The 27,474-nt window shown below is 40.7% G+C and overlaps 1 protein-coding gene across 1 annotated transcript in view; it reads left to right on the top strand.

The window, feature by feature from the left end:
• myo15aa (myosin XVAa) overlaps window positions 1–27,474 on the top strand; it is a 144,575-nt gene that overhangs the window by 36,454 nt on the left and 80,647 nt on the right. Inside the window, exons 6-17 of the mRNA XM_034295162.1 lie at window positions 1,764–1,854; window positions 13,395–13,498; window positions 15,586–15,649; window positions 16,345–16,458; window positions 17,214–17,375; window positions 17,481–17,594; window positions 19,523–19,581; window positions 19,690–19,813; window positions 20,271–20,366; window positions 21,996–22,127; window positions 25,165–25,290; window positions 25,724–25,801. Of these exons, the coding sequence (XP_034151053.1) occupies window positions 1,764–1,854; window positions 13,395–13,498; window positions 15,586–15,649; window positions 16,345–16,458; window positions 17,214–17,375; window positions 17,481–17,594; window positions 19,523–19,581; window positions 19,690–19,813; window positions 20,271–20,366; window positions 21,996–22,127; window positions 25,165–25,290; window positions 25,724–25,801 (1,264 nt within the window). The remainder of the gene's footprint in view (window positions 1–1,763; window positions 1,855–13,394; window positions 13,499–15,585; window positions 15,650–16,344; window positions 16,459–17,213; window positions 17,376–17,480; window positions 17,595–19,522; window positions 19,582–19,689; window positions 19,814–20,270; window positions 20,367–21,995; window positions 22,128–25,164; window positions 25,291–25,723; window positions 25,802–27,474) is intronic.

Below are 27,474 nucleotides of genomic sequence, written 5' to 3'. Positions count from 1 at the left end.
CTACCATGCAAAGAAGAAACCATATATAAACAAGATCCAGAAACACCACTGCCTTCTCTGGGCCTAAGCTCATTTTAGATGGACTGAGGCAAAGTGGAAAATTGTCCTGTGGTCTGACAAATCAAAGTTTGAAATTATTTTGGGGAACAATGGATGCTACGTCCTCTGGCTTCTCAGCGCAAAAAACAGTTCAAAAGCCAGCGTGCGTGATGGTATGGGGGTGCATTAGTGCACATGGCATGGATGACTTGCACATCTGTGAAGTTACCATTAACTCTGAACAATATAAACATGTTTTGGAGCAACATATGCTGCCTTCCAGACAACGTATTTTTCAGGGAAGGCCTTGTTTGATTCAGCAAGACAATGCCAAACCACATTCTGCATGTATTACAACAACATTAAGGCTCCGTTGTAAAAGAGTCTTGGTGCTAAACTGGCCTGCCTGCAAATTTGAGATTCTGTTTGGGAATCATGGATGCTGCGTCCCCTGGGCTAAAGAGGAAAGGGACCGTCCAGCTTGTTATCAGCACACAGATCAAAAGCCTGCAGTCCAGACCTGTTACCCATTGAAAACATTTGGCGCATTATGAAATGTCAAATACAGCAATGGAGACCCCGAATTGTTAAGCAGCTGAAATCCCAAATCAAGCAAGAATGGGAAAACAATTCACTTTCAAAACTACTTGGTCTCCTCAGTTCCCAACTCTTACAGAGTGTTGTTAAAAGAGGTGATCCCACACAGTGGTAAACACGCCCCTGTCCCAACTTTTTTGACACGTGTTGCTGGCATCAAGTTCAAAATGGGCGTGTAGTTTTCCCAAAACAATACAATTCCTCCCATTCAACATTTGATATGTTTTCTTTGTATTCTTTTTTTATTAAATATAGGGATACATAATTTGCACATCATTGCATTCTGTTTTTATTTGCATTTTACGCAGTGTCACAGGGTCTTTTGGAAGCAGGGTAGTACATCATGCAATTGAAGACTTTGAGGAAGTGATTGATGTGATGACCTATTGCTAGAATTCTGTTAGAATATTGATCAATATTGATTATTGATGCTGTTACTCAACAAACATCCTGACACACACACACTCTCCCATCTGAAACACTGTAGCTGGGTTCAGAAGGAGACACCTGTAAGGAAAGCCCATGTCTGGACTTGCATCAGATCATGTCTCAGTATTTGTGTGTTTGTAGTTGGCACAGTGAGCACATTCCAGCGTTGAGTTTCACTTCTTCGTCTGGTTACCTGAAAACCTCCCCATTATGGTTACCCTACACCACACACTCACACACACACACATACACACACCCATAATGATGGTGTTTAGCTGTTGGCAGTGGTGAGGACTGGAGAGAGTTTAAGTAGCTGGTTGTGTTTCAGTGTTATATAGTTTTAAATTGACCTGAAGTATAGCGTGTCTTAAAGATGCTGATGGTTGTTTTACCATTACACAGTTTCAAATTGACTTGAATTTCAGGTTTTCTTAATGATATTGGCTGTGTTTCAGGTTCACACATTTAATTGAGCTAATGTTCGGCATCATAATTCAGTCCAGGCTCTTTTGAACAACAAGTCTGTTACATACAATTAAATGTTTTTGCTAGTAAGAAATATTTTAAAAACTAGTGAAATTATACAAATGTTCTGGAGTATCCCTTTTAGATGGGTTTATCCTTGTTCATGAAGTTAATGTGACGGCTACAAAGCAATAGTAAGTCTGCTTTGATATGTTTGTATGTCTGTGTTCCAGTGGAGAAAGTGGTTCTGGGAAGACTGAAGCCACCAAACTGGTGCTGCGTTACCTAGCAACAATAAACCACAAACGCAACATTACACAGCAGGTAAACACACACACACACTCTGACAAACACGCACAAACACTTCACATTTAGTCTTCACACTTCACATGTTTCTCTGTCTCCATGTGCTGCTCTGATTAAGATTGAGGTAGTGCGTCTCTGCATACCTGTCTGTCTGTACAGTGGGTATAGATAAGAATCACCCCCCTTTAAAATAATCACATTTTGTTGCTTTGCAGGCTGAAATGAAAACGGACAAAAACTATTTTTGTTTTTTTCTGCTGTATTTAAAAACGAACATCCAAGTGAAAGGTATAATACCTTGTCAGAAAAAATTAAATAAAAAATAAAAAACAGAATCACTGAGTTGGAAAATGAATCACCCCCCTCCTAAAAATGACTTGTAAACCCAACCAGGTGTAGTTAATTACCTTCTCAATAGCACACAAAGCCAATTTACTTTCAACTGTGATCAGCTGTGGTTATTTTGATTAGCTCAGCATGGAACAAGCTTTTCCTGGAGCATTTCAGTCCTTGGCGGGGTGCTGGAAAATGGCGACACGCAGCAGCAGCGTGTGAGAGTGGCGTGTAGTCTTTGTAGGGGTACCGTGGTTTTTCTCTTGGTTCTTAAACTTTTTTAACGTTTTACTTGTTTATTTAACTAGTTTTTAACCGTGGTTCATTAACCTGTACTGTTTGTCTGCGTTATCATTTCTGAACTGATTTACAAATGAACGGAGGCAACATGGCTCACCTGAATTTGACCAGACTTTTTTTCCTGTTGAAACTGGCATGTCCCTTTTTGCGTGGACTTCGTGTATGGAGAACCCATCCAGTAGTCGGGAATTCCTTTTGTTTTTGCACCGCACCAGCGTAGGCACCGTGGACTCTTCCGCAGTTATCCCCGCAGAGATCCTCCGGTTGCCGGACCCTTACAATTAATCAGAGGAACATTAGTTTTAATCAGGGGGATATGATACAGTACAGGGTACTATCTAAACAGTTGAAGAGGGAACTCAAACTTGCCAAATGCGTATATAAAGTAGAAAACTTGCTGCGTACTGGAAACTCACGTCCGGCATGGGAGGGCGTAAAAAATATAATGGGGTTGCAGTCCATAACGCTTTCCATTACTCAGAATGGAAAAACAGACTTGGACTTTACAAATGAACTGAATAATCGTTTTAATGCCCATGATTTTAGTGAGGAGATGTCTGTTTTAAAAAAAAATTGATTTAAATCCTGTGAATAATAATATTGTGCCCATTGATAAATTCATGGTCTTGAAACTCTTTCGGGGTGTAAAAGAAAGGAAAAGTCCAGGTCCCGATTTGATTGGGGGTCGTGTTCTGAAGAATTGTGCTGTACAGCTGGCAGACATCTTCTGTTTTATTTTTCAGTTGTCTCTACAGCTGTATAGGGTCCCTTGTCTTTGGAAGGACTCAATAATTGTTCCTGTGCCTAAGATTCATACTCCTAAGACCCTCAATGACTTTAGACCAGTGGCACTTACATCTCTTGTCATGAAAGCTTTTGAAAGGCTAGTGAAGGATGCACTTTTGGACACTGTACAGGATAAGTTAGACCCTCTCCAGTTTGCCTATAGGTCGGGCAGAGGTGTGGACGATGCAATAGGGACACTTTTAAACATGGTTTTTAAACATCTTGAGGGGGCCAAGTGCCTTGTCCGTTTACTATTTATTGACTTCTCCCCTGCTTTTAACTGTATTCAGCCCCATGTTTTAGCAGAAAGATTGAAGAATATTTTTAACATTGATACTGGATTGATCTGCTGGCTAATGGATTTTTTAACAGTGAGGTCACAAAGGGTGAGAGTGAACAGTGTCCTATCAGATGAACTTTTTACTTCTACTGGGTCTCCACAAGGTTGTGTCCTCTCCCCTCTTTTATTTGTTTTATACACAAATGAATGTCAAAGCCAGTATGAACGGCGCCACATTATTACATTTGCAGATGATTCAGTTATTCTGTCACTCCTCAGTAGTGATTAAACCGAACACGGTCCTGTAGTGAAGGATTTGATGGATTTGTGCAAATCCTCCTTTTTAAACATTAATGTGGAAAAAAACGAAAGAAATGTGCATTGATTTTAAAAGAGATCACACTGTTATTTCCCCTGTTTTGCTGGACAACCAGTCAGTTGAACTAGTACAGCAGTACAAATATCTTGGGACTGTAATTGACAGTAAACTGTGCTTTGAGTCCCAGGTTGATGCTGTGTGTAAAAAAGCACATCAGCGCATGAGCTTTCTTCGTAAGCTTCGGAGTTTTAATAATGACACTGTTTTTATGGAAATGTTTTATTCTTGTTTTATTATCTTTTATCTGTTGGCATGGGTCACTGTCTATTAAACAGAAAAATTGCATGCAAGGTATTGTTAAGGTGTGCAGCAAAATTGTTGGCAGACCCTTAAATGACCTACATGACCTGTATAAGGTCAGATCCTTGAAGAAAGCGAGAGCCATCCTGGCTGATCATAGTCATCCCTTGTGGGATGAATTCATGATGCTGCGATCTGGGCGTAGATACAGTGTGCCGCGATGTAGAACAAACCGATTAAAAAGGTAATTTATTCCGACTGTGATCACTATTGTTAATATCGCCCTGTAAATGTAAATTTTGTTTAATTTAATTTAAAGTTCTTGTGGTTTATGTTCATTGTTGATATGTATGTTGTTACTGCTGGCTGCAATCTAAATTGCCCCTTGAGGATAATAAAGTTACCTTGAACCTTGGTAGTGCAACTGAAGAAAACAATCAACTATGGGTGGCAAGGCATTGTCAAAAGATCTCCGGGATAAAGTTGTGGACAGGCACAATAATGGATAATAAAAATAAAAAGCATAAAAGGCTTTATCAGTGCCTAGAAGCACATTGAAGTCTATTATTAAGATGTGCAAGGTATTTGGTACAACACAGACCCTCCCTGGGTCAGGACGTTGCTCCAAACTGGATGAAAGAGCCTGGAGGAAACTGGTCAGAGAGGCTACCAAGAGGCCTATAGCAACTCTGAAGCAGTTGCAGGAATTCATGACAAAGAGTGGTCATTGTGTGCATGTGACAACAATATCACAAATTCTCCACAAATGTGGCTTGAATGGGAGGGTTACAAGAAAAAAGCCACTCCTCAAGAAAGGCCACATGCAGCCACGACTGAGCTTTGCCAAAACGCACCTTGAGGCCACGTGGAAAAAGGTGTTATGGTCAGATGAGACTAAAATTCTATTATTTGGCCTAAACTCCAAACGATATGTCTGGCGAAAATCCAATACAGCTCACCATCCAAATAATACCATTCCTACAGTAAAGCATGGAGGTGGTAATATCATGTTATGGGGTTGTTTCTCTGCAGCAGGGACTGGAGCACTTGTCAGGATAGAAGGAAAAATGGATGTGGCAAAATACTGTCAAATTCTTGAGGAAAATCTGCTGTTCTCTGCCAGAAAGTTGTCAATGGAAAGAAGATTTACCTTCCAACATGACAATGACCCAAAGCACACAACAAAACTGACCACGCAGTGGTTGAATGAGAAAAAGGTGAATGTCCTTGCATGGCCTAGTCAGAGCCCGGACTTAAACCCCATTGAAAATCTGTGGAATGACTTGAAGACAGCAGTTCACAAACAGTCACCATCAAATTTAAGTGAACTTGAGTAGTTCTGCAAAGAAGATTGGTCAAATATTGCAACATCTAGATGCAAAGTTAGTAGACATATCCCAACAGACTAAAAACTGTAATTAAAGCAAAAGGTGGTTCAACAAAATACTGACACAAGGGGGTGATCCTTTTTCCAACTCAGTGATTATTTTTATGATTTTTTTCTGACATGTTGGTATTATATCTTTCACTTGGATGTTATATGTTGCACTCAGTAAATACAGCTGAATGAAACTGGGTCTGTCTTCATTTCAGGCTGCAAAGCAACAAAATTTGATTATTTTAAAGGGGGTGTGATTATTTTCTATACCCACTGTATGTCTGTCGATCTATCTCCCTGTCCTCCTGTTTGTCTGTCAGCCTGTCTGTTGATCTTGTCTGATGGCCTGTCTATCTGTTGGCCTGTCTGTCTGTAATTTCTGTTGGCCTGTCGGTCTGTCTGTTTGTCCTGTCTGTCGTTCAATCTCTCCTTCCTCCTGTCTTTCTGTTGGCCTGTCTGTCAGCCAGCCTGTTGGCCTGTCTGGCTGTTGGCCCTTCTGTCTGTCGGTCTTGTCTGTCGGTCTGTCTGTCTGTCACTGTGTCTGTAGCAAGCAAGTTTATATTTATTCTATTTATATAGCACAATTCATACATACAGATTGTTACAATTCTCTAACCACCCTCCAGGGGGACTCTCCACCCCGGTATCTCAATCCTTGCATTCCAGCACTAGGATGAACTCGTCAGTCCCTTTGTGAGATAATCATTGCATCAATGTCTTACTTGGCTCTTTCCAGGGGGACGTTTATGCCATGTCTTTACATGCATTTAATATTCATCCTCAATGAATTAAAGTTTCCATAACTGTTTACTGAACCACCCTGGTATCTCAATCCTCGCGCTCCAGCACTTGGATAAACTCGTCAGTCCTTTTGTGCGATAATACCCTACAGCGATGTCTAAACAGCAGCACAAGAACTTGCATTATCTGTCATCCGGAGATTGTAACATTTACACAGAGAGTTTTCCTCTGATAGCACCATAGCTTGCATTACAGAAAAATAATTTAGTGATTGGTAATACATAATAAAAAGATAACAATTAAAGCTGCGAGCAGCGTTTCAGGGGGCCAAGCGGGGCACAGGAAGAATATTACTGCATGCTCTCACTAGAGAAATGTTTTGCTATTTAAAAATGCCCAATGCCGCTAGTAGTCAGGATGTCCAATCGAAGGAGAGGAAATTAAAACAAAACAAAAAGGCCTTGAAACCAGAAATTCTTCTAAACATATGAGAATCATTGTATTACAGAGGGGATATATATTGTTGTATGAAGGCTAAGAAGTACAGAGTGGCTATACATTTCTGAAACACAATACTTGGAAAATCTCAAAGGGGAATTGAACCAGGGTCAGAATATTGAAGAACAGGGATGTCCCCACTACACCACAGGGGCTACTGGTAGTACTGGCCGCTCTCAATCCTCTCCAAATTTATATTTTACCCCAGCCATTACAATTTTGCTGAGATAAAACGTTTTGTGGGTAACAAAACGTTTGTAATGGAACTAAAGTGTACAGTTGTACAAAGATTATTATAGATGGCTAGCTAATAGCTTTAAATCCTACTTTTAACAAAATCAATTACTCCAATCACTCCATGGCTGGTTCCTTTCTTTGGAAAACAATAACAGTATAAAACAGGTCACGTAATACAAATATTCTCGCAAATAAATGAAAATCATGGTATTTCAGATATGTATTGTTGTGTGAAGGCTGAAAAGCACCTAGAGGAAAAGCATTTATGAGATACAGAATTTGGAATGTCTGAGAAGGGAATCAAACTGGGGTCACAATATTGAAGGACCAGGATGTTCCCACTACACCACAGGGTCAGCTGGTAGACTGAAGAGTCTCATCGGGTTGTGATCTATTATACCCAAAATAGCACACAGATGCCTATTTTGATAATCCACCAGAAACATTAACAACAATATACACTCACCTAAAGGATTATTAGGAACACCTGTTAAATTTCTCATTAATGCAATTATCTAATCAACCAATCACATGGCAGTTGCTTCAATGCATTTAGGGGTGTGGTCCTGGTCAAGACAATCTCCTGAACTCCAAACTGAATGTCAGAATGGGAAAGAAAGGTGATTTAAGCAATTTTGAGCGTGGCATGGTAGTTGGTGCCAGACGGGCCGGTCTGAGTATTTCACAATCTGCTCAGTTACTGGGATTTTCACGCACAACCATTTCTAGGGTTTACAAAGAATGGTGTGAAAAGGGAAAAACATCCAGTATGCGGCAGTCCTGTGGGCGAAAATGCCTTGTTGATGCTAGAGGTCAGAGGAGAATGGGCCGACTGATTCAAGTTGATAGAAGAGCAACTTTGACTGAAATAACCACTCGCTACAACCGAGGTATGCAGCAAAGCATTTGTGAAGCCACAACACGCACAACCTTGAGGCGGATGGCCTACAACAGCAGAAGACCCCACCGGGTACCACTCATCTCCACTACAAATAGAAAAAAGAGGCTACAATTTGCACAAGCTCACCAAAATTGGACAGTTGAAGATTGGAAGAATGTTGCCTGGTCTGATGAGTCTGGATTTCTGTTGAGACATTCAGATGGTAGAGATCCCGAATTTGGCGTAAACAGAATGAGAACATGGATCCATCATGCCTTGTTACCACTGTGCAGCCTGGGGGTGGTGGTGTAATGGTGTGGGGGATGTTTTCTAGGGACACTTTAGGCCCCTTAGTGCCAATTGGGCATGGTTTAAATGCCACGGCCTACCTAAGCATTGTTTCTGACCATGTCCATCCCTTTATGACCACCATGTACCCATCCTCTGATGGCTACTTCCAGCAGGATAATGCACCATGTCACAAAGCTCAAATCATTTCAAATTGGTTTCTTGAACATGACAATGAGTTCACTGTACTGAAATGGCCCCCACAGTCACCAGATTTCAACCCAATAGAGCATCTTTGGGATGTGGTGGAACGGGAGCTTCGTGACCTGGATGTGCATCCCACAAATCTCCATCAACTGCAAGATGCTATCCTATCAATATGGGCCAACATTTCTAAAGAATGCTTTCAGCACCTTGTTGAATCAATGCCACGTAGAATTAAGGCAGTTCTGAAGGCGAAAGGGGGTCAAACACAGTATTAGTATGGTGTTCCTAATAATCCTTTAGGTGAGTGTACCTTTTAAAGATAAATGGTCCAGTCATCCTTTACACCAATTGTCATCCAAATCCATTCAGCTGTTTCAGAGGAAATGTCATTTAAGTGTGTTTTTATCAACAGCAAAATCATGAGAAACATTGGTTATGTTTATAGCGCCCCAAAGCGGTATTTCTGTATGGGAGTTTCTGTCCATTCCTAGCAGAGACATTTATGAGTATGTTTCGTTTCGTAGCTGTTTGTTGTTCTTTTTGGGTTTAATGGACGTCTAAAGTCATAGACCCGCCCAGCTCAATTTCATTCGCCGATTTCGGCCATATTGTTTGAGGTATCAGCTTCCCTTATATAACATTTAAAGATAATGGTTCAAAGGTCCTTCACACCAAACGGCATGCAAATACGTTCAGCAGTCTAGGAGCTGGTGTTGTTAACGAGTTTTTCACAGAATTCAAAATGGAGGCCATATTGTTTGAGATATCAGCTTTTCTTAAATAACTTTTAAAGACAATGGTCCAGTGGTCCTTTACACCAATTGTCAACCAAATCTGTTCAGTGGTTTCGGAGGAGATTTCGTTTAAGGGTGTTTTTATTAACGGCAAAATCGTGATAAACATTGGTGATGTTTATAGCACCTCCAAGAGGTATTTCTGTATGGGACTTTTTCTGTCCATTCTTGAGAGACACATGTACTAGTATGTTTCGTTTCATAGCTGTTTGATGCTCTATTTGGGATAAATGGACGTCTAAAGTCATAGACCCGCCCAGCTCAATTTAATTCGCTGATTTCGGCCGTACTATTTGAGATATCAACTTTCCTTATATAACTTTTAAAGATAATGGTTCAAAGGTCCTTCACACCAAACGGCATGCAAATCCATTCAGCAGTCTCAGAGATGTCGTTAACGTGTTTTTCATCAAATTCTAAATGAAGGTAAATCCAATGTGCGTATTTGAAAGACCCCAGAGACTTTTTTGGTCAGCATGAGAAGGGGTATATCTGGAACTTGGTTGCGTGTCTCTACGACATTTGGTTCATGAGATCTGAGCTTCACATTTTCCATTTTCGACTGAGTGCTACAGCGCCACCATGAGGAGTATGGGTACTGTGATGGCCAAGGTCCTTCGGACCTACAATCAGGCAAAGTTTGGAATGTTTTGAACCAGAGGGGACCGAGCTATGGACCTCTGAAAATGGCCCTGGAGTATAAAAATAATAAATATAGCTGCAAGCAGCGATGAAGGGGACCATGTAATGACAAAAGGAAACTTTGAAGACCCTTGGACCATATGTTACTGTAACTAAGCAATTGTCTTTACATTTGTAACTTAAATTAAAGCTGCAAGCAGCATTTAGTGGGTTTCAGAATTTAGTTAGCATGAAAAGTATGCAATATGGCATGCAGACTAAAAGAAACTGCACATGTGTACAAACATTAAGCCAATGTTGGATGTTTTTTACTGACCAATTGTGACCCCATGTAGTTTTTTACATACTGGTCTGGTTTATACAACCCTTGAAGATCTTCATACATAGACACCAAATGTCAAACTACATCAAGATTGGTCATTTGCTGCCATATGAGTAGTGTTTTTCAAAATAACTAAGATGACTGAAAATCCATGATGCCGATTTTTTGGGTCGCAAAAAGTTTCATAGTGGACTGATTTCCAAGACCAGGTCACCAGGAATGGGTGTGGTGACCTTTAAAAAAAAGGCCAACTTCACAGGCTTGTGCCACCATGAGGCTGATTGGCATGTCCACTGCACTAGTACCTTTACACCATTTAACTCACAGGAATTTGGAAAAAGGACAGTTTTTTTGCCAGAAGTATAATAGTGAACTGGAAAAAATAATAGGATTTTGGCATACTGTTGAAACCCTAATGACACATTGTCAATTGACTTTGTTTGCAGAGAATAGCTTAGATTATTACAACAAAACATTCTCAGCATCAGTGTAATAAAAGATAGTAGATGAATGTCACACTCACAGAAATCTTGTATAGTGAAAAGCTTAATTTTTCTAAGCTACACATTGAAAATGGAAATAACCATTTGAAAGGTTAAAAATAATATTAAGACTAGTCGAGCAAGATAATGTAGGTAATAAATTAGAGACGTTACTTCTGTACATTAATAACAATCACACCATTACCAGAATTGAGTAGTTATGTCAAATCATTTTTATTGCTAATTTAGCAAGTTTCTAATAAAGGAATCAATTTCCATTTTTGTTTTACTTCACTTTGAAGTTTGTAAGGTACAAATGCATTAAAATAAAAAATATGTACAAGTATACATTTTAGTCATTTAGTAGACGCTCTTGTCCAGAGCAACTTACAATAGGTACAGGTGCATTTCCCTGGAATAAATTAGGGGGGGAGTGCCTTGCCCTAGGACACATTTGGCTCAATTGGGAATCAAACAGAACTTAATTACAAATTTCACTCTAACTATAGAGCCACTTGAACACACAGACACACACACACACCCAAAGACACGCACAAAACTCAGCATAAATCCAGGTTTGTGTGGCATCTATAAAACAAATAATATTGTTAGTCAATTTGAAATACATTTTATGGAAACTTTTATTTTAGCCATGGAATTGATCTGGATTCTAACAAGACAAATAAAAGTTATACACTGCGTGCCAAAACTTTGAAATCATTTACAAATGTTTGTCACGACGGTTGATATGGAGACGGAGGCAAATGCAGAGGTTCGAAGGGTTTCCCCCTTTTTATTAAACAAAGAAGAAGGGATAACTTAAACTGAGTGCCGGGCACTACGAAAAGTCCAATGGCGCAGGAGCACAGGAGCACAGGAGCACAGGAGCACAGGAGCACAGGAGCACAGGAGCACAGGAGCACAGGAGCACAGGAGCACAGGAGCACAGGAGCACAGGAGCACAGGAGCACAGGAGCACAGGAGCACAGGAGCACAGGAGCACAGGAGCACAGGAGCACAGGAGCACAGGAGCACAACCGGTGTACACGACATATACACACACAATGACCCACAAGGAGAAAAGGGCTGAACTAAATACACTGAGAAAACGAGGAAAACAGAAACAGGTGGGGGCTAAAACACAGGTGAACTGAATAGACCGTTGAACAGAAACAAGAACAGGAAAGACCATACAAGGACAAGACAAGGAAACACAGAAAACACGAAGCGGAATAGCCCCTTCAGGAAGGGACCATTACACATACAAGGACAAGACAAGGAAACACAGAAGACACGAAGCGGAATGGCCCCTTCAGGAAGGGACCATCACAGTGTTGCTGTTTTGAAAGGACATTTTTACTTTTATTCACCAAAGTGGTATTCAACTGATCAAAATATAGTCGGGACATTAATGTTGCAAAAAACATTACGATTTAAGTATTTTTGATTAAATCTACACAGGCCTCATTTCCAACAAACATTACTCCAACACCTTATCATTGAGTGATCATGCCAAATTGCTAATGTGGTATTAGAACATCACTTAATTATATCAAACAGCTAAAAGCTATTTTCTTTGATAAATTCAGCTTTTTATGGTCTTTGAGTTTGTGTTGCCACAGTCTGCAGTAGACTGGTATGTGTTGAGGTCAATATTAGGTCAAAAAGTGCAAAAAAGAAACAGCTCACTGTAGAAACCAGCCAGTCAATCAATCAATGTTTTGAGGAATGAAAGATGTGGAAGGAGTAAATGTACAACTAAGCAACACCTATTGTCAACCAAATCTGTTCAGTGGTTTCGGAGGAGATGTCGTTTAAGTGTGTTTCTATTAACGGCAAAATCGTGAGAAACATCGGTGATGTTTATAGCGCCCCCAAGAGGTATTTCTGTATGGGACTTTTTCTGTCCATTCGTGAGCCATTCGTCAGCGGTCTCGGAGGAGATGTCGTTAACGTGTTTTTCACCAAATTCAAAATGGAGTAAAATCCAAGGGGTGAATTTGAAAGACCCCAGAGACTTATTTGGTCAACATGAGAAGAGGCATGTATGGAACTTGGCTACGACATTCGGTTCATGAGATATGCATGCTCAAACCTTCAACATTTGACTAAGTGCTACAGCGCCACCATGGGGTGTATAGGTATAGTAATGGCTCATGGCAACAAGTATGCAAAGGTTCATGCAAATTGAGCCACATATGGCCGAGTTACGGGCCTCTGAAAATGGGCCCGGAGAAAAATAATAATAATAAAACCAACAAAAACAATAGGGTACCGTACCTACGGTACTTGGTCCCCTAATAATAATAATAAAACGTACAAACATAAAAGGGTTCAAGCAACTTTGTTGCTTGGCCCCATAATATTAAAACGTACAAACATAAAAGGTTCAAGCAACTTCGTTGCTTGGCCCCCTAACAAAACATCATAATAATATAACTAAATTGTGGTTAAGGTTTGTCGGTCTTTCTGTTGGTCTCTCTTTTCTGTCTGTCGGCCTGTCTGTCTGTTGGCCTGTCTCTCTCTGCACCAGTACGTCTGTTTTTAAACTTAGATTTTGTTATTTTTCTGTGATTCTGTGACTTTTGGATTACTGCTAAGATTTTGTGAGAGTTTAATTCTGTGACTTTTGGATTCTGTGAGGGAATGTTTGACATTTTGACTGTCTGATTCCGGGACTGTCTGATGCAGGTTTCTTTCTTTCTTATGATCATAATGTATCTTCCTCTATAGTTCTACAAGAACATAAATGTTACTGTGACCTCATTTAGATTCTTGAGGCAGCTCCTCTTCTTGAATCGTTTGGAAATGCCAAAACTGTCCGCAATGACAACTCCAGTCGTTTTGGGAAATACGTGGAGATCTATCTGGAAGAGTGAGTATGATCTGGAATATATAGATCTATAATATTTGATGGTATGTATAGATTTATAAGGAGATCTAAATAGGATATGGTACGCAGTGGCTTCAGAATGTATTCTGACCACTTTGCTTTGTCTACATTTTGTGTTATAGACTGAATTTATACATACAATATCCAATAATGACAATGCAAAAAACATGTTTATTGTGCCAATTTATTGAAAATAGAAATTTTCAATTCAGAAACTTTATTCAGTAGAAGCGCTTCTAGTCTAAATTGGGTTTGTCTCGACCGGCTTTGCACACCTGGATTTGGGCGGAGAAAATCTGCAAGGATCCTCTTAGTTAATCTTTTACTCAATCTTAATTGGTTGACATTTTGCCAGGTTTTCTGAACTTTTCAGAGAAACTCTGAAGCTCTGGTAGATTGTCCAATGGATTCTTTGTCATCTCCTTGGTTCCAAACTTTGTCCATTTAAGAATGATGTAGGCCACTGTGGACGTTCAATTCTGGTGAAATGTTCTGGTTCCTTCCCTAGATCTGAGCCTTGACACAATCCTGTGTCATAGCTCCACGGACAATTAATTCATCTTCATGGCTTGGTTTTTGCTCTGACTTGTTCTGTTAACTGTATGACCTTATATAGGCCGACAGGTATGTGTGCCTTTCTAAATCCTGTCCTCTCAGTTGTATTTGCCTCAGTTGGACTTCAATCTATTTCTCAAGAGTCTCAAGGATGATCAAAGGACACAGGATACATCTGAGCTCAGTTTGGAGTGTCAAGGTAAAGGGTCTCAATACGGTTTTACTTTCAATAAATTTGCAGAAATCTCTAAACAAATGTTTTTGCTTTGTCATAATGGAGTATTGTATCTAGTTTTTCATGATAGCCACAAATAAATCAAAATAATCATGAATTCAGTGTATAACAACAAAATCTGGCAAAAAGGAAGGGTTCTGAAAACTTTACTTAAATGGATCTATAAGCAGTGAGTATGATGTGGTATATATAGATATATAAGCAGTGAGAATGATGTGGTATATATAGATCTATAAACAGTAAGTATGATGTGATGTAAATGGATCTATAAGCAGTGAGTATGATGTGGTATATATAGATCTATAAGCAGTAAGTATGATGTGATGTAAATGGATCTATAAGTAGTGAGTATGATGTGGTATATATAGATCTGTAAGCAGTGAGTATGATGTGGTATATATAGATCTATAAGCAGTAAGTATGATGTGGTATATATAGATCTATAAGCAGTGAGTTTGATGTGGTATATATAGATCTATAAGCAGTGAGTATGATGTGGTATATGTAGATCTATAAGCAGTGAGTATGATGTGGTATATATATATATTTAAGCAGTGAGTATGATGTGGTATATATAGATATATAAGCAGTGAGTATGATGTGGTATATATAGATATATAAGCAGTGAGTATGATATGGTATATATAGATCTATAAGCAGTGAGTATGATGTGGTATATATAGATCTATAAGCAGTGAGTATGATGTGGTATATATAGATCTATAAGCAGTGAGTATGATGTGGTATATATAGATCTATAAGCAGTGAGTATGATGTGGTATTTATAGATCTATGAGCCGTGAGTATGATGTGGTATATATAGATCTATAAGCAATGAGTATGATGTGGTATAAATGGATCTATAAGCAGTGAGTATGATGTGGTATATATTGATCTATAAGCAATGAGTATGATGTGGTATAAATTGATCTATAAGCAATAAGTATGATGTGGTATAAATGGATCTATCAGCAGTGAGTATGATGTGGTATATATTGATCTATAAGCAGTGAGTATGATTTGGTATATATAGATATATATTTGTTAAATTGGGTTACTATCATCAAAGATTGTGTTTGGAATTTAGCTCAGATATCCATGTGTCTTAAAAAAAAACAGACAACTTTCCAGGGGTTGTACCTTTTCACACAGAGATACTCTTGACGTTCTGATAGAACATTGTGTGATCATGTGATACTTGAGGTCACACAAGGTCACAGCTGACGTCACAGAGCAATATTGTCTACATTATTAATACAGGTGTGTGTGTCAACTCTAGGGGTGTGGTCAGTGGTGCCATAACGTCACAGTATCTGCTGGAGAAATCACGTATAGTCTTCCAGGTGAGTCCTTCAACACAAAAGGATGACCTTTAACGATTTAACCAGTTACAGGAAATTATTTTCTGTTATGTATTATGTCAGAAAACACACACACATATGTTTGTGTCACGGTCATAGGAATGCAGGACTTAACACGCAGAGCGAGTTCTTTTAATTGTAATCACAAAATAAAAAAAGGAGAGTCAAACCACAAACTGAATAACAGCACGTGGAAACTGCTGAACTTAAATAGGGTCCCCAATTAGAGGTAATGCAGCACAGCTGGCTCTAATTTGGGACAACCAAAGTGTCTAGAGGCACCTCTGTGGACAGGCCCTGATTGTGGCCCTCAGGCACATAGAGATGCCTAGAGGCCCCCAGGCAAGACCGGACAGTTTGTGTGTTTGTGTGTTTCTGACATAATATATAGCAGAAAATAATTTCCCATAGCTGGTTAAATCATTTAAGTTTGGTTTTTTTATCCCCATTTTCCAAAGGAATTTTTTGTCTTGAGAGTTGTTTTAGGGCAAATGTTGCAATTGGGTAAAGGTTAAAAAGAGGGTTATGGTTAGAATTAGGCTTAGGGGTTAGAGGGTTATGGTTAGAATTAGGCTTAGGGGTTAGAGGGTTATGGTTAGAATTAGGATTAGAGAAAATATAATTGTATTTTTTTATTTTTCATAATATACAATTAAAACAAGCGTTTGTGTCTGCAGGCCAAAGATGAGAGAAACTACCATATCTTCTATGAGATGCTGGCAGGTCTTCCCACCCAACAGAGACAGACCTTCTACCTACAGGAAGCTGAGACTTACTATTACCTTAACCAGGTGCACACACCACACACACACACATCTCCTTAGAGATATACTATTACCTTAACCAGGTGTACACACACACACCACACACACACACACATCTCCTTAGAGACATACTATTACCTTAACCAGGTGTACACACACATATGAGGGGCCCTATAAGACATTATTCATTCTGATACTCTCACATGCATACATTCTCCTTTCACATACATATATTTTCTCTCACATACATACATTCTCCTTTCACAGGCATACATTTTCACCCTCACATATATACATTCTCCTTTCACATACATATATTTTCACTCTAACATACATACAGTTTTTTCTCTCATAAGAATATATTTTTAACTCACACATTCATACATTTTACTCTTATATTTCTATATTTTAACTCACAAACAAATATATTCTATATTTAACATACATATTCATACTTTTTTGATCTCATGCACATGCAGTCACAATTTTAAATAATGCATGTAAATAAGCAGAAAATGTATGCATGTGTAAAGAAAATATATGTATGTGAGAGAAGAATGTATGTGTGTGAGAGAAAGTTTAGTGGAAACGGAAGGAGTAGAAACGGATGGCAGAACATTTCTCGCGCTGTGATTGGCTGTCAACCTCACCCTGTGATTGGCTGAGAAACTCGAGCACGTTCAGGTTCAGGTCAAGTACTGATGTTCGTTGGGTTAAGGGAACACACCCCTGCTGTGTTCCTGAGACCTGAAGTTGTGCCTTTTCTTCTATGTCAAATCCAGGGAGGAGATTGTGGGATATCAGGAAAGAATGATCGGGAGGACTTCCTGCATCTGCTAGCTGCCATGGAGATCCTCCACTTCACACCCGATGACCAGGCTGCCATCTTTAGGGTCCTTGCTTCTATTCTCCACCTTGGGAATGTCTACTTCCAAAGAAACGAGGTAAATATCTAACCCCTGACCATTGAACTCTGCCTTCCTTCTCCTCGTACAAAAGCAATGAGTGTACATTTCTACTTTCATAAATATGTGTGTGTTGTACTACAGACTGACGGACAGGAGGTGGCATCAGTGGTCAGTGCTCAGGAGATCAGAGTGGTGGCTGAACTGCTCCAGATTTCACCTGAGGGCCTGCAGAAGGCTATCACACACAAAGTCACGGTCAGTACTGGACTACAACAAACAACACCTCTATCATACAAAGTCACGGTCAGTACTGGACTACAACGAACATCACCTCTATCATACAAAATCATGGTCAGTTACCAGACTACAATGAACATCACCTCTATTATACAAAGTCATGGTCAGTTACTGGACTTCAACTAACATCACCTCTATCACACAGTCATTGTCAGTTACTGGACTACAACTAACATCAGCTCTATCACACAAAGTCACGATCAGTACTGGACTACAACTAACTTTAGCTCTATCACACAAAGTCATGGTCAGTACTGGACTACAACGAACATCACCTCTATCATACAAAATCATGGTCAGTTACCAGATTACAATGAACATCACCTCTATCACACAAAGTCACAGTCAGTACTGGACTACAACTAGCATCACCTCTATCACACAGTCATGGTCAGTTACTGGACTACAACTAACATCAGCTCTATCACACAAAGTCACGGTCAGTACTGGACTACAACTAACTTTAGCTCTATCACACAAAGTCACGGTCAGTACTGGACTACAACGAACATCACCTCTATCATACAAAATCATGGTCAGTTACCAGACTACAATGAACATCACCTCTATCACACAAAGTCACAGTCAGTACTGGACTACAACTAGCATCACCTCTATCACACAGTCATGGTCAGTTACTGGACTACAACTAACATCAGCTCTATCACACAAAGTCACGGTCAGTACTGGACTACAACTAACTTTAGCTCTATCACACAAAGTCATGGTCAGTACTGGACTACAACGAACATCACCTCTATCATACAAAATCATGGTCAGTTACCAGACTACAATGAACATCACCTCTATCACACAAAGTCACAGTCAGTACTGGACTACAACTAGCATCACCTCTATCACACAGTCATGGTCAGTTACTGGACTACAACTAACATCAGCTCTATCACACAAAGTCACGGTCAGTACTGGACTACAACTAACTTTAGCTCTATCACACAAAGTCACGGTCAGTACTGGACTACAACGAACATCACCTCTATCATACAAAATCATGGTCAGTTACCAGACTACAATGAACATCACCTCTATCACACAAAGTCACAGTCAGTACTGGACTACAACTAGCATCACCTCTATCACACAGTCATGGTCAGTTACTGGACTACAACTAACATCAGCTCTATCACACAAAGTCACGGTCAGTACTGGACTACAACTAACTTTAGCTCTATCACACAAAGTCACGGTCAGTACTGGACTACAACGAACATCACCTCTATCATACAAAATCATGGTCAGTTACCAGACTACAATGAACATCACCTCTATCACACAAAGTCACAGTCAGTACTGGACTACAACTAACATCACCTCTATCATACAAAATCATGGTCAGTTACCAGACTACAATGAACATCACCTCTATCACACAAAGTCACGGTCAGTACTTGACTACAACTAACAACACCTCTATCATACAAAGTCATGGTCAGTTCTGGACTACAACGAACATCACCTCTATCATACAAAATCATGGTCAGTTACTGGACTACAACTAATATCACCTCTAATATCACTAATATCATTGTCACACAGTCATTCAATACTGGACTACAACTAAGAGTCTCTGTCTGTCTTCAGAAACATCTGAAAACTCACCTTTTCATAGAATACCTAAACCAGTTTCACATCCACCATCTCTGTCTGTCATCTTTTGTAAACATTGCTTTCATGTTTTATGTGTATTATTTGTTGTATTTTCAGCCCAGACTTCTGCCAATAAACAAAATCATTAATTAGAACAGACTCACTACTAAGCTAAATGACTAAAGTCCCAGACAGTGCTCCTCTAATATTAATATAACTCCATCACACTTAGTCCAATAAGTACTATTCTGTGGTGATGTGTTTGTTTGTGTCTTAAGGAGACCATGAGGGAGAAGATCTTCACTCCTCTGACAGTGGAGACTGCTGTAGATGCCAGGTGAGGCTGCTGCTAAACCTGCACACACTCTTCAACACGCTGTTGACACGTATCATCCACAACCAAGCAGTAATTCTCCCTGGTTACTCTGCCTTCATTCTGATCCAGAGATGCTGTTGCCAAGATACTGTATTCCCTGTTGTTCCACTGGCTGACCGGGAGGATCAACAGACAGGTCTACCCCCCGAACAATGCTCCTTCCATCAGCATACTGGATATATACGGCTTTGAGGTACTCCTCTCTCTCAGATTTTTCTGTTTCTCCTTTCTCTCCTCTCTACCCCATCTCATTCTTTCTGACTTCTTCCATCTCTCTCCTTCCATTCCTTTCTCCAACCCTCTCTATCATTTTATCTCTCTCTCCCTCCATCTCTCCATCTTTCTCTCCCTCAATCTCTCATAGAAAAACACTCAAATTCTCTCTGTCTATATGAGGTTCTGTAAAACTCTGCATTAGTTTGTTTTTACAATAACAATATTGTTAAATGAATAAGATAATTTGGCTGAAATAATGTATCCCACCCTCCTCTCTCTCTCCCTCTACTCCTCTCTCCCTCTCTCTTTCCTTTAATTATTCCCTCCCTTCATTTCTCCCTGTCCTCCACTCCTCCCCTCATTTCTCCCTGTCTCCCACTCCTCCACCCATCTCTCCCTGTCTCCCTCCTTCCATTCGTTCCTCTCATCTCCAGGACCTGTTGTTCAACAGCTTTGAGCAGCTCTGTATTAACTATGCTAATGAGTACCTTCAGTTGTTCTTCAATAGGATCATCTTCAGTCAGGAGCAGGTAAGGCCCTGGGAAGTTAATGAAACACTTATGAAGCATTACAAGGCCTCATATCATATGTTTCTCAACGGCAGCACATCGAAGCTTCTTAAGGTCTTTTCACACTGCATTGTTTTAAGCCCTGGGCTGTCTGTTGCAGTATATCACTGACACGCGATCAGTGTTACGCTATCGCGATTCAATTAACAAATTGACATTAGTTGACATTAGTTGCTAAGATGTAGCAGGTCTTATGAAATTGCAAAAGTTTGCAGAGTGAAATGACCGAAACAGAAATACATTGCAGTTGTTTGGCTCCTTTTTAAATCAGAATGATTACAGAAATCACCCAAATGGCCCTGATCAAAAGTTTACATACCCTTGAATGTTTGGCCTTGTTATAGACACACAAGGTGAGACACACAGGTGAAAATGACAATTAAAGGTGAATTTCCCACTTTTTAAATTGCAATTAGTGTCTGTGTATTAATAGTCAATGAGTTTATTAGCTCTCACGTGGATGAACTGAGCAGGCTAGATACTGAGCCATGAGGAGCAGAAAAGAACTGTCAAAAGACCCGCATATCAAGGTAATGGAACTTTCTAAAGATGGAAAAGGATATAAAAAGATATCCAAAGCCTTGCAAATGCCAGTCAGTACTGTTCAATCACTTAAGAAGTGAAGACATTTGGGGATCTCTTGATACCAAGCTAAGGTCAAGTAGACCAAGAGCCAAAACTGCCAAAAGAACTGTTCGAGATACAAAGAAAAACCCAAAGGTAACCTCAGGAGAAATACACTCTGCTCTGGAAAAAGACGGTGTGTTTGTTTCAAGGAGCACAATACGACGATACTTGAACAAAAATGAGCTGCTTGGTCGAGATGCCAGAAAGAAGCCTTTACTGTGCCAATGCCACAAAAAAAAGCCTGGTTACAATATGCCCAACAACACCTTGACACACCCCATAGTTTCTGGCACACTATAATTTGGAGTGACGAGACCAAAATAGAGCTTTATGGTCACAACCACAAGTGCTATGTTTGGAGAGGGATCAACAAGGCCTATAGTGAACAGAATACCATCCCCACTGTGAAGCATGGTGGTGGCTCACTGATGTTTTGGGGGTGTGTGAGCTCTAAAGGCATGGGGAATCTTGTGGAAATTGATGTCAAGATGAATGCAGCATGTTATCAGAAAATACTGGCAGACAATTTGACTTCTTCTGCACAAAAGCTGCGCATGGGAACGCTCTTGGACTTTCCAGGCCAAGGCCAAGTTGACCCTCCAGTGGTTACAGCAGAAAAAGGTGATGGTTCTGGAGTGGTCATCACAGTCTCATGACCTCAATATCATTGATCCACTCTGGGGAGATCTCAAATGTGCGGTTCATGCAAGATGACCAAAAACTTTGCATGAGACGAATGGGCAGCTATATCACCTGCAAGAATTTGGGGCCTCTTTGACAAATATTACAAAAGACTGCACGCTGTCATTGATGCTAAAGGGGGCAATACACTATTAAGAATGAAGGGTATGCAAACTTTGAACAGGGTTCAGTCATTTAGTAAATCCTGTGGCAGCACATGTTATTTTATAGTGTTATAAACCATGAAGCCTTCATGAAGCTTATATAACATCTGTCCCTCAGGAGGAGTACAGCCGGGAGCAGATCCCGTGGCAGGACATCCCGTTTAGCGACAACCAGCCCTGCATTGACCTCATCGCTGCCAAGCCCCACGGCATTCTGAGGATCCTGGATGACCAGAGCAGCTTCCCCCAAGTACATCACACACTCACACATACAATCACACACACACTCACACACTCACACTCACACACAAACACACACTCACACTCACACACAAACACACACCCTCACACACTGTGACGTCTAATCCTAGGGGTTATCTATTTGGGGAATAAACAGGCTTTGGCTATTTGGGGAATAAACGGGCCGTAGTCAGTTTACCCTCTTTTGCAGGCTATGACTATATTGGCTGAATCCAGTCTTCATGGAAAACAGCGTGTTATCTTAATATTAAAACTTTTGCTATGGTCTGCATTCTACTCCATACAAGGAGAGGGAAAACACTATTTTAACCCCTCATTACGAAACCACGAGACCATATTTTACCAAATCAGAGAAGCATCATTATACCAATTTCCAAGCTATCCCTCTAATCAAATTTAGGACTATATCGTCGTAAACAATCCTAAATTAGCATGCGAACACCCCCACGTGTGCCAGCCATCAGCACAACAGTAGAAGGCAAATTCAATTTCGCAATTGCAGCACAAAGGCAATAGCCGAAAGAGTAGGCCTCCCCGAAGAACCACAACGACGACGCAAGGAATGCGTTCACCCAAATGTACACCAAACAAGACAAAACATTGCGATTACAAATTTTCCAAGTTAACACCAACCTCGGTAAACAAGATCAAATTTTCTATCAAGGAATATACAATGCAGCCAATCGGATGCCTCGTGCACAGGGAATACCAAAATGGACAAATGCTTTTACTAGATGTCGACCACAACCAGACATATTCACAATTCAACATCCAAAACCATTATATACAGGAGCACGCTATACTCCATCATGTCCAATTGCCGCAGTCTAATCGCAACACAATAGGTTAGCTGCACGGGAATGGGTGTCAGGACACGGAACAAAAACGACATGTTTCTAACTACAGCCGCCTTGACTGCAATACTCCAAAAAAATTATAGTCACCATACTTTCTCAAATCCATCTATCAACTTCCACAAAACCATCAAATCTGACTTACAAAAAACAACCACATTGTTTACTAAAGCATATGAAAACTGTATTAAGGAACAATTTCACCGGTTGATGCCCCCTCTGGTCCGTCTCCTGTCTGACCGTCCGCACCCCTCCCTCAGGCGGTTCAGCGTTCCTGTGTGTTCCCGTGCACCTGTCTCTCAACCCTGGGTCTGTAATCTTCTTTGGTCTCAGTCGCCGCAAACACCGGAGATGACGGATGTGTACACCTGGTGTGTACAACTCCCCACTTATGGAACTTTTCTTGACTCGAACAACGAAAAAGGTCCATAAAGCTTAGCCTCCGGCGGGGTTGGCTACGATTGCAGGGAAACGCTGGGACGACGCAAACCTCCAAGGAGTCCTAGCGGGGGGGTGACGGGCAATCAGAGGGGACAACCTGAACGAAAAAGGGCTACAACACAGATCAATACACCCCACACAACTGTCCCAAAGTTTCCATCAGTCAACACGTCCTACACACCATGGCATACGCCTTCCAAACAACTTCACATCACGCCTCCTGCAACTTCAATACGTTACCACGTCCATCTACCTCCAATCAGCCCGGCAGGCCGCGCGTCCACCACCGAACGAAAACGCCAGTCGCCGGAAAACCTAATAACACTCCAAGAAACATTGTTCACATTTCCAAACACCATAAACGTCAGAGATAATTTTTGCCGGTCCAGCGTAAACACGAGAGACCGGCAAAGATTTACTGTTGCACCTACCCATAATTAAACCCAGCAAACCCCAAGCGTGGCGAAAACGCCGGATCCAGAGTGGACACAATGGTGAGGTCGTACCTCCACCAGTCACCCCGGTACCTCGATCAACGTGCCTAGCATGCGTTGATAAGCTCGTCAGCCTTTTTGAGATATACCTTACACTAGTGTTTAACACAGTGGTCCAACCACCGTACTGTTAACAGTTTTTCCTTAAGCGCTGACTGTAATGTGCACGTACTTCCTGAAGACGAAATTTAAGCCTGGGTATACCTGTACTGATCAGGCACGAGTCACAGCTTCAGTCAGGCACTCTTTCTCAGCCCGTCAAAGGATAAGCCTTTTCTGGACGATACTAGAATTCCAGAGCTATCTCTGGCCGAGCACGGTTAACCTGTTAGGAAAGGGACTCAAACCGAGCAGGACTAGGATCCCGGACGAGCCGCCAAATTGTGATGGTAATTTTATCGATCAGAACTCTTTTAGAAGGAAGTTCAGAGACGAAATACCCTTGGCACAAATTAACAGTTCATTTATTAAATCATTTGCAAATGAGGGAGACGCGTCAACCGCTTACACACACATAATCGTCCAAGGAGTCTCTGACTCAAAACATTTCAATAGTATTTATTACATAGAAAAAGGGGTGTGGTAAGATGCTGCCATCTGTTTACCCCAAAGGGCGGGCTCTCCCCCCACCTTATCCTTCCTGCCCTAATGTTTACTGTTGTGTTTACCTAAACTTCACACAAAGGACAGCTCTCCTTCCTCCCATAAATAAACTCTTCAATTCTAAGAGTTCCAACCGAACCCCGAACAGACAATAGATGCCCTGATGAGTTATACAGATGAGGAGATAAAGAGTAACCATTTCATCAGCTGATACCAGTCAATGATACCCCCTTGGCCAATACCAGATCCCCCACATTCCTCTACCTATCTTAACAATGGGAATCAAGTCCTTTAATCAGTAAGAATGCATCAGGCTTCAGAAACTTCCCCAATAACACTCACACAATCACACACAAACTCACACACTCACATTCACACACTCACACACAAACATACACGCTCTCACACACACACTCTCACTCTCACACACACACGAACACACACACTCACGCACACACAAACGCACACACACTCACTCACACTCACACCACTCACACACACTCTCACACACATACACACATGCAGGCACACACTGACACATAAACACTTATACACTCACACACACATACGCACACAAGCGTAAATACACTTAAGCATTGCTCAGTTATTGGTCGATACTCTTTTTCTCTGCCAGGCAACAGACCACACCTTCCTGCAGAAGTGTCACTACCACCATGGTAACAACCAGCTCTACCTGAAGCCAAAGATGCCCCTCCCAGAATTCACTATCAAACACTTTGCTGGTCGTGTCACCTACCAGGTCTCCCTCTACTCTTCTGTTCCTCCTGTCCATCACTCTCTTTCCTTCTGCATCCCTCTATGTCTTCCCTTTACTCCTTTCATTCTCTCTCCTTCATCTCTCCCTCTGCTCCTCTTTCCTCCATCTCTCCCACTACTCCTCTCTCTCCTCCATCTCTCCCTCTACTCCTCTCTCTCTCCATCTCTCCCACTACTCCTATCTCTCTCCATCTCTCCCTCTACCCCTCTCTCTCTCCATCTCTCCCACTACCCCTCTCTCTCTCAATCTCTCCCACTACTCCTCTCTCTCTTTAACTCTTTAACTCTTCCACTACTCCTTTCTCTCTCCATCACTCTCACTACTCCTCTCTCCTACCCCACCTCTCTCCATCACTCTCCCTCTATCTCCATCTGCCTCTCACCTTCCGTCATGATCTTTCTCCATCTCTTTGCAGGTCCACAAATTTCTGGACAAGAACTTTGATCAGGTTGGCCAAGGGGTTCTGGACCTATTCAGCCACAGCAAGAACAAGGTAGGAGGGTCTGAGAGTTAATGTGTAGGGGTTAGGGCGGGGGGTCGGCAACCCATGGCTCTTAAGCGCCGCCTTGTGGCTCCCTGGAGCTTTTTCAAAAATATGAAAAAATAATAATATTTGTTTTAATATCATTTCTGTATAATATAAATTAATAAACATTCTTAAAGTTTTTCAACGTTGTAAAAATGTGTATAATAAATATTTAATTTCAACATTTCTGTCAACGAAGATTGACGTCATAGACTGCGACACACGTTTTTGTCAGATCGGCGTGATGCTTAAAACAAACAACCCGGCGGGTGTGTCATGGGCCATGGATCCCAAGGGGAAAAAGAGAAAGATAGCTGAGGAGAACAGAGGACTCAACACAGATAGCTGTGGAGAACAGAGGACTCAATACAGATAGCTGAGGAGAACAGAGGACTCAATACAGATAGCTGAGGTGAACAGAGGATTCAACAGTTCTTGGACCGAATCGTTTGCTTCCATTGCCAATGCGGAAGGATTGCCTGCATGTTTGCTTTGTAATGAGAAGTTGTCAAATAACAAAAAGAGTAATGTGGAAAGACATTTCCAGGGAAAGCATGCTACATTTGCAGCCAAGTACCCAGTTGGGAGTGAGAGAAAAAGTGCGATTGCATTACTTCTGGAAAAATCTCCAAACTCCACTACTGCTGCTAGTTTTTTTGCACAAAAAAAAACGGGAGATAATAAAGCGTGGGAAACCGTTCACAGATGGTGACTACATGAAGGATTAATTCATTAAAATTAAAGTTACATCTTACATGCCCGATGTTGAGAAGCTGTCCAGTGATGTCCCAAAACAGAAGTCACATTAAACGGGTAAGAACACAATCCTGTCATAGGCACATATTTAGTAACAAAGTGGCTTTTTTATAAAGTGATTTCTGATTTTTGTCAGTATATATTTGGAATGACACATAGGGAAATTATTGTGTTCTGTTGCTCAGGTCCGAGGATGGCTGCATTATTGTGCGTGTCAAAAGAGAAGAGGATGATGCTGCATTTTACCCTTGCACTGACTTACTTAGCATTTTCAGAAAACTATAGAAGACACAGAAATCGAACTTAAACTGTATTATTTTTGTCACAGGCATGACTTGGCTGCTTTTATGTTTTACTGTGTTTTATACTGTTTTAATGCATGTTTTATGCATGATTTAAATACTTTTCCAGTTCATTTCAAAAGGCTGCTGTTTTATTGCACTCTGTCTATTGACCAGATAAGGGGGGAAAGAGAAGATAATTGTATTGTATTATTGAGGATTGAAGAGGACTGCATTTTATTTCCATGGGGAGGTCTGAAATTCCAGGAGGCCTATGCACGTTGCACATTTTGTTGTATTTTCGAATCCTAAAGTAAAAATTACATCAAAAATCTGATTTCTTTATTGTATTTCTTTAATTTCATCAATGCAACGAAACATAATACATTAAAATGATAATGGAAGTTAAACTTAAAGCACCATCGTACAGCAGAGTAGTCACGTGGTGCCTCATTCTCTCCAGGATGCGCTGCAGGGAAAATAAACATTTAATCAATGCTCACTATGTATTTGTAGCCTACTTATCATTTTGATACTAAGGGGGTAGTATAGACACTTACATTACCTTCATTATAAGGCTTATATAAGGCGTTAAATTTTTTG

This window comes from Esox lucius, chromosome 11, assembly GCF_011004845.1.
Source record: "Esox lucius isolate fEsoLuc1 chromosome 11, fEsoLuc1.pri, whole genome shotgun sequence".
Lineage (NCBI taxonomy): Eukaryota > Metazoa > Chordata > Actinopteri > Esociformes > Esocidae > Esox > Esox lucius.
Note: the sequence above shows the minus strand (reverse complement) of the source record. Positions and strands in the feature narration are given on the sequence as shown.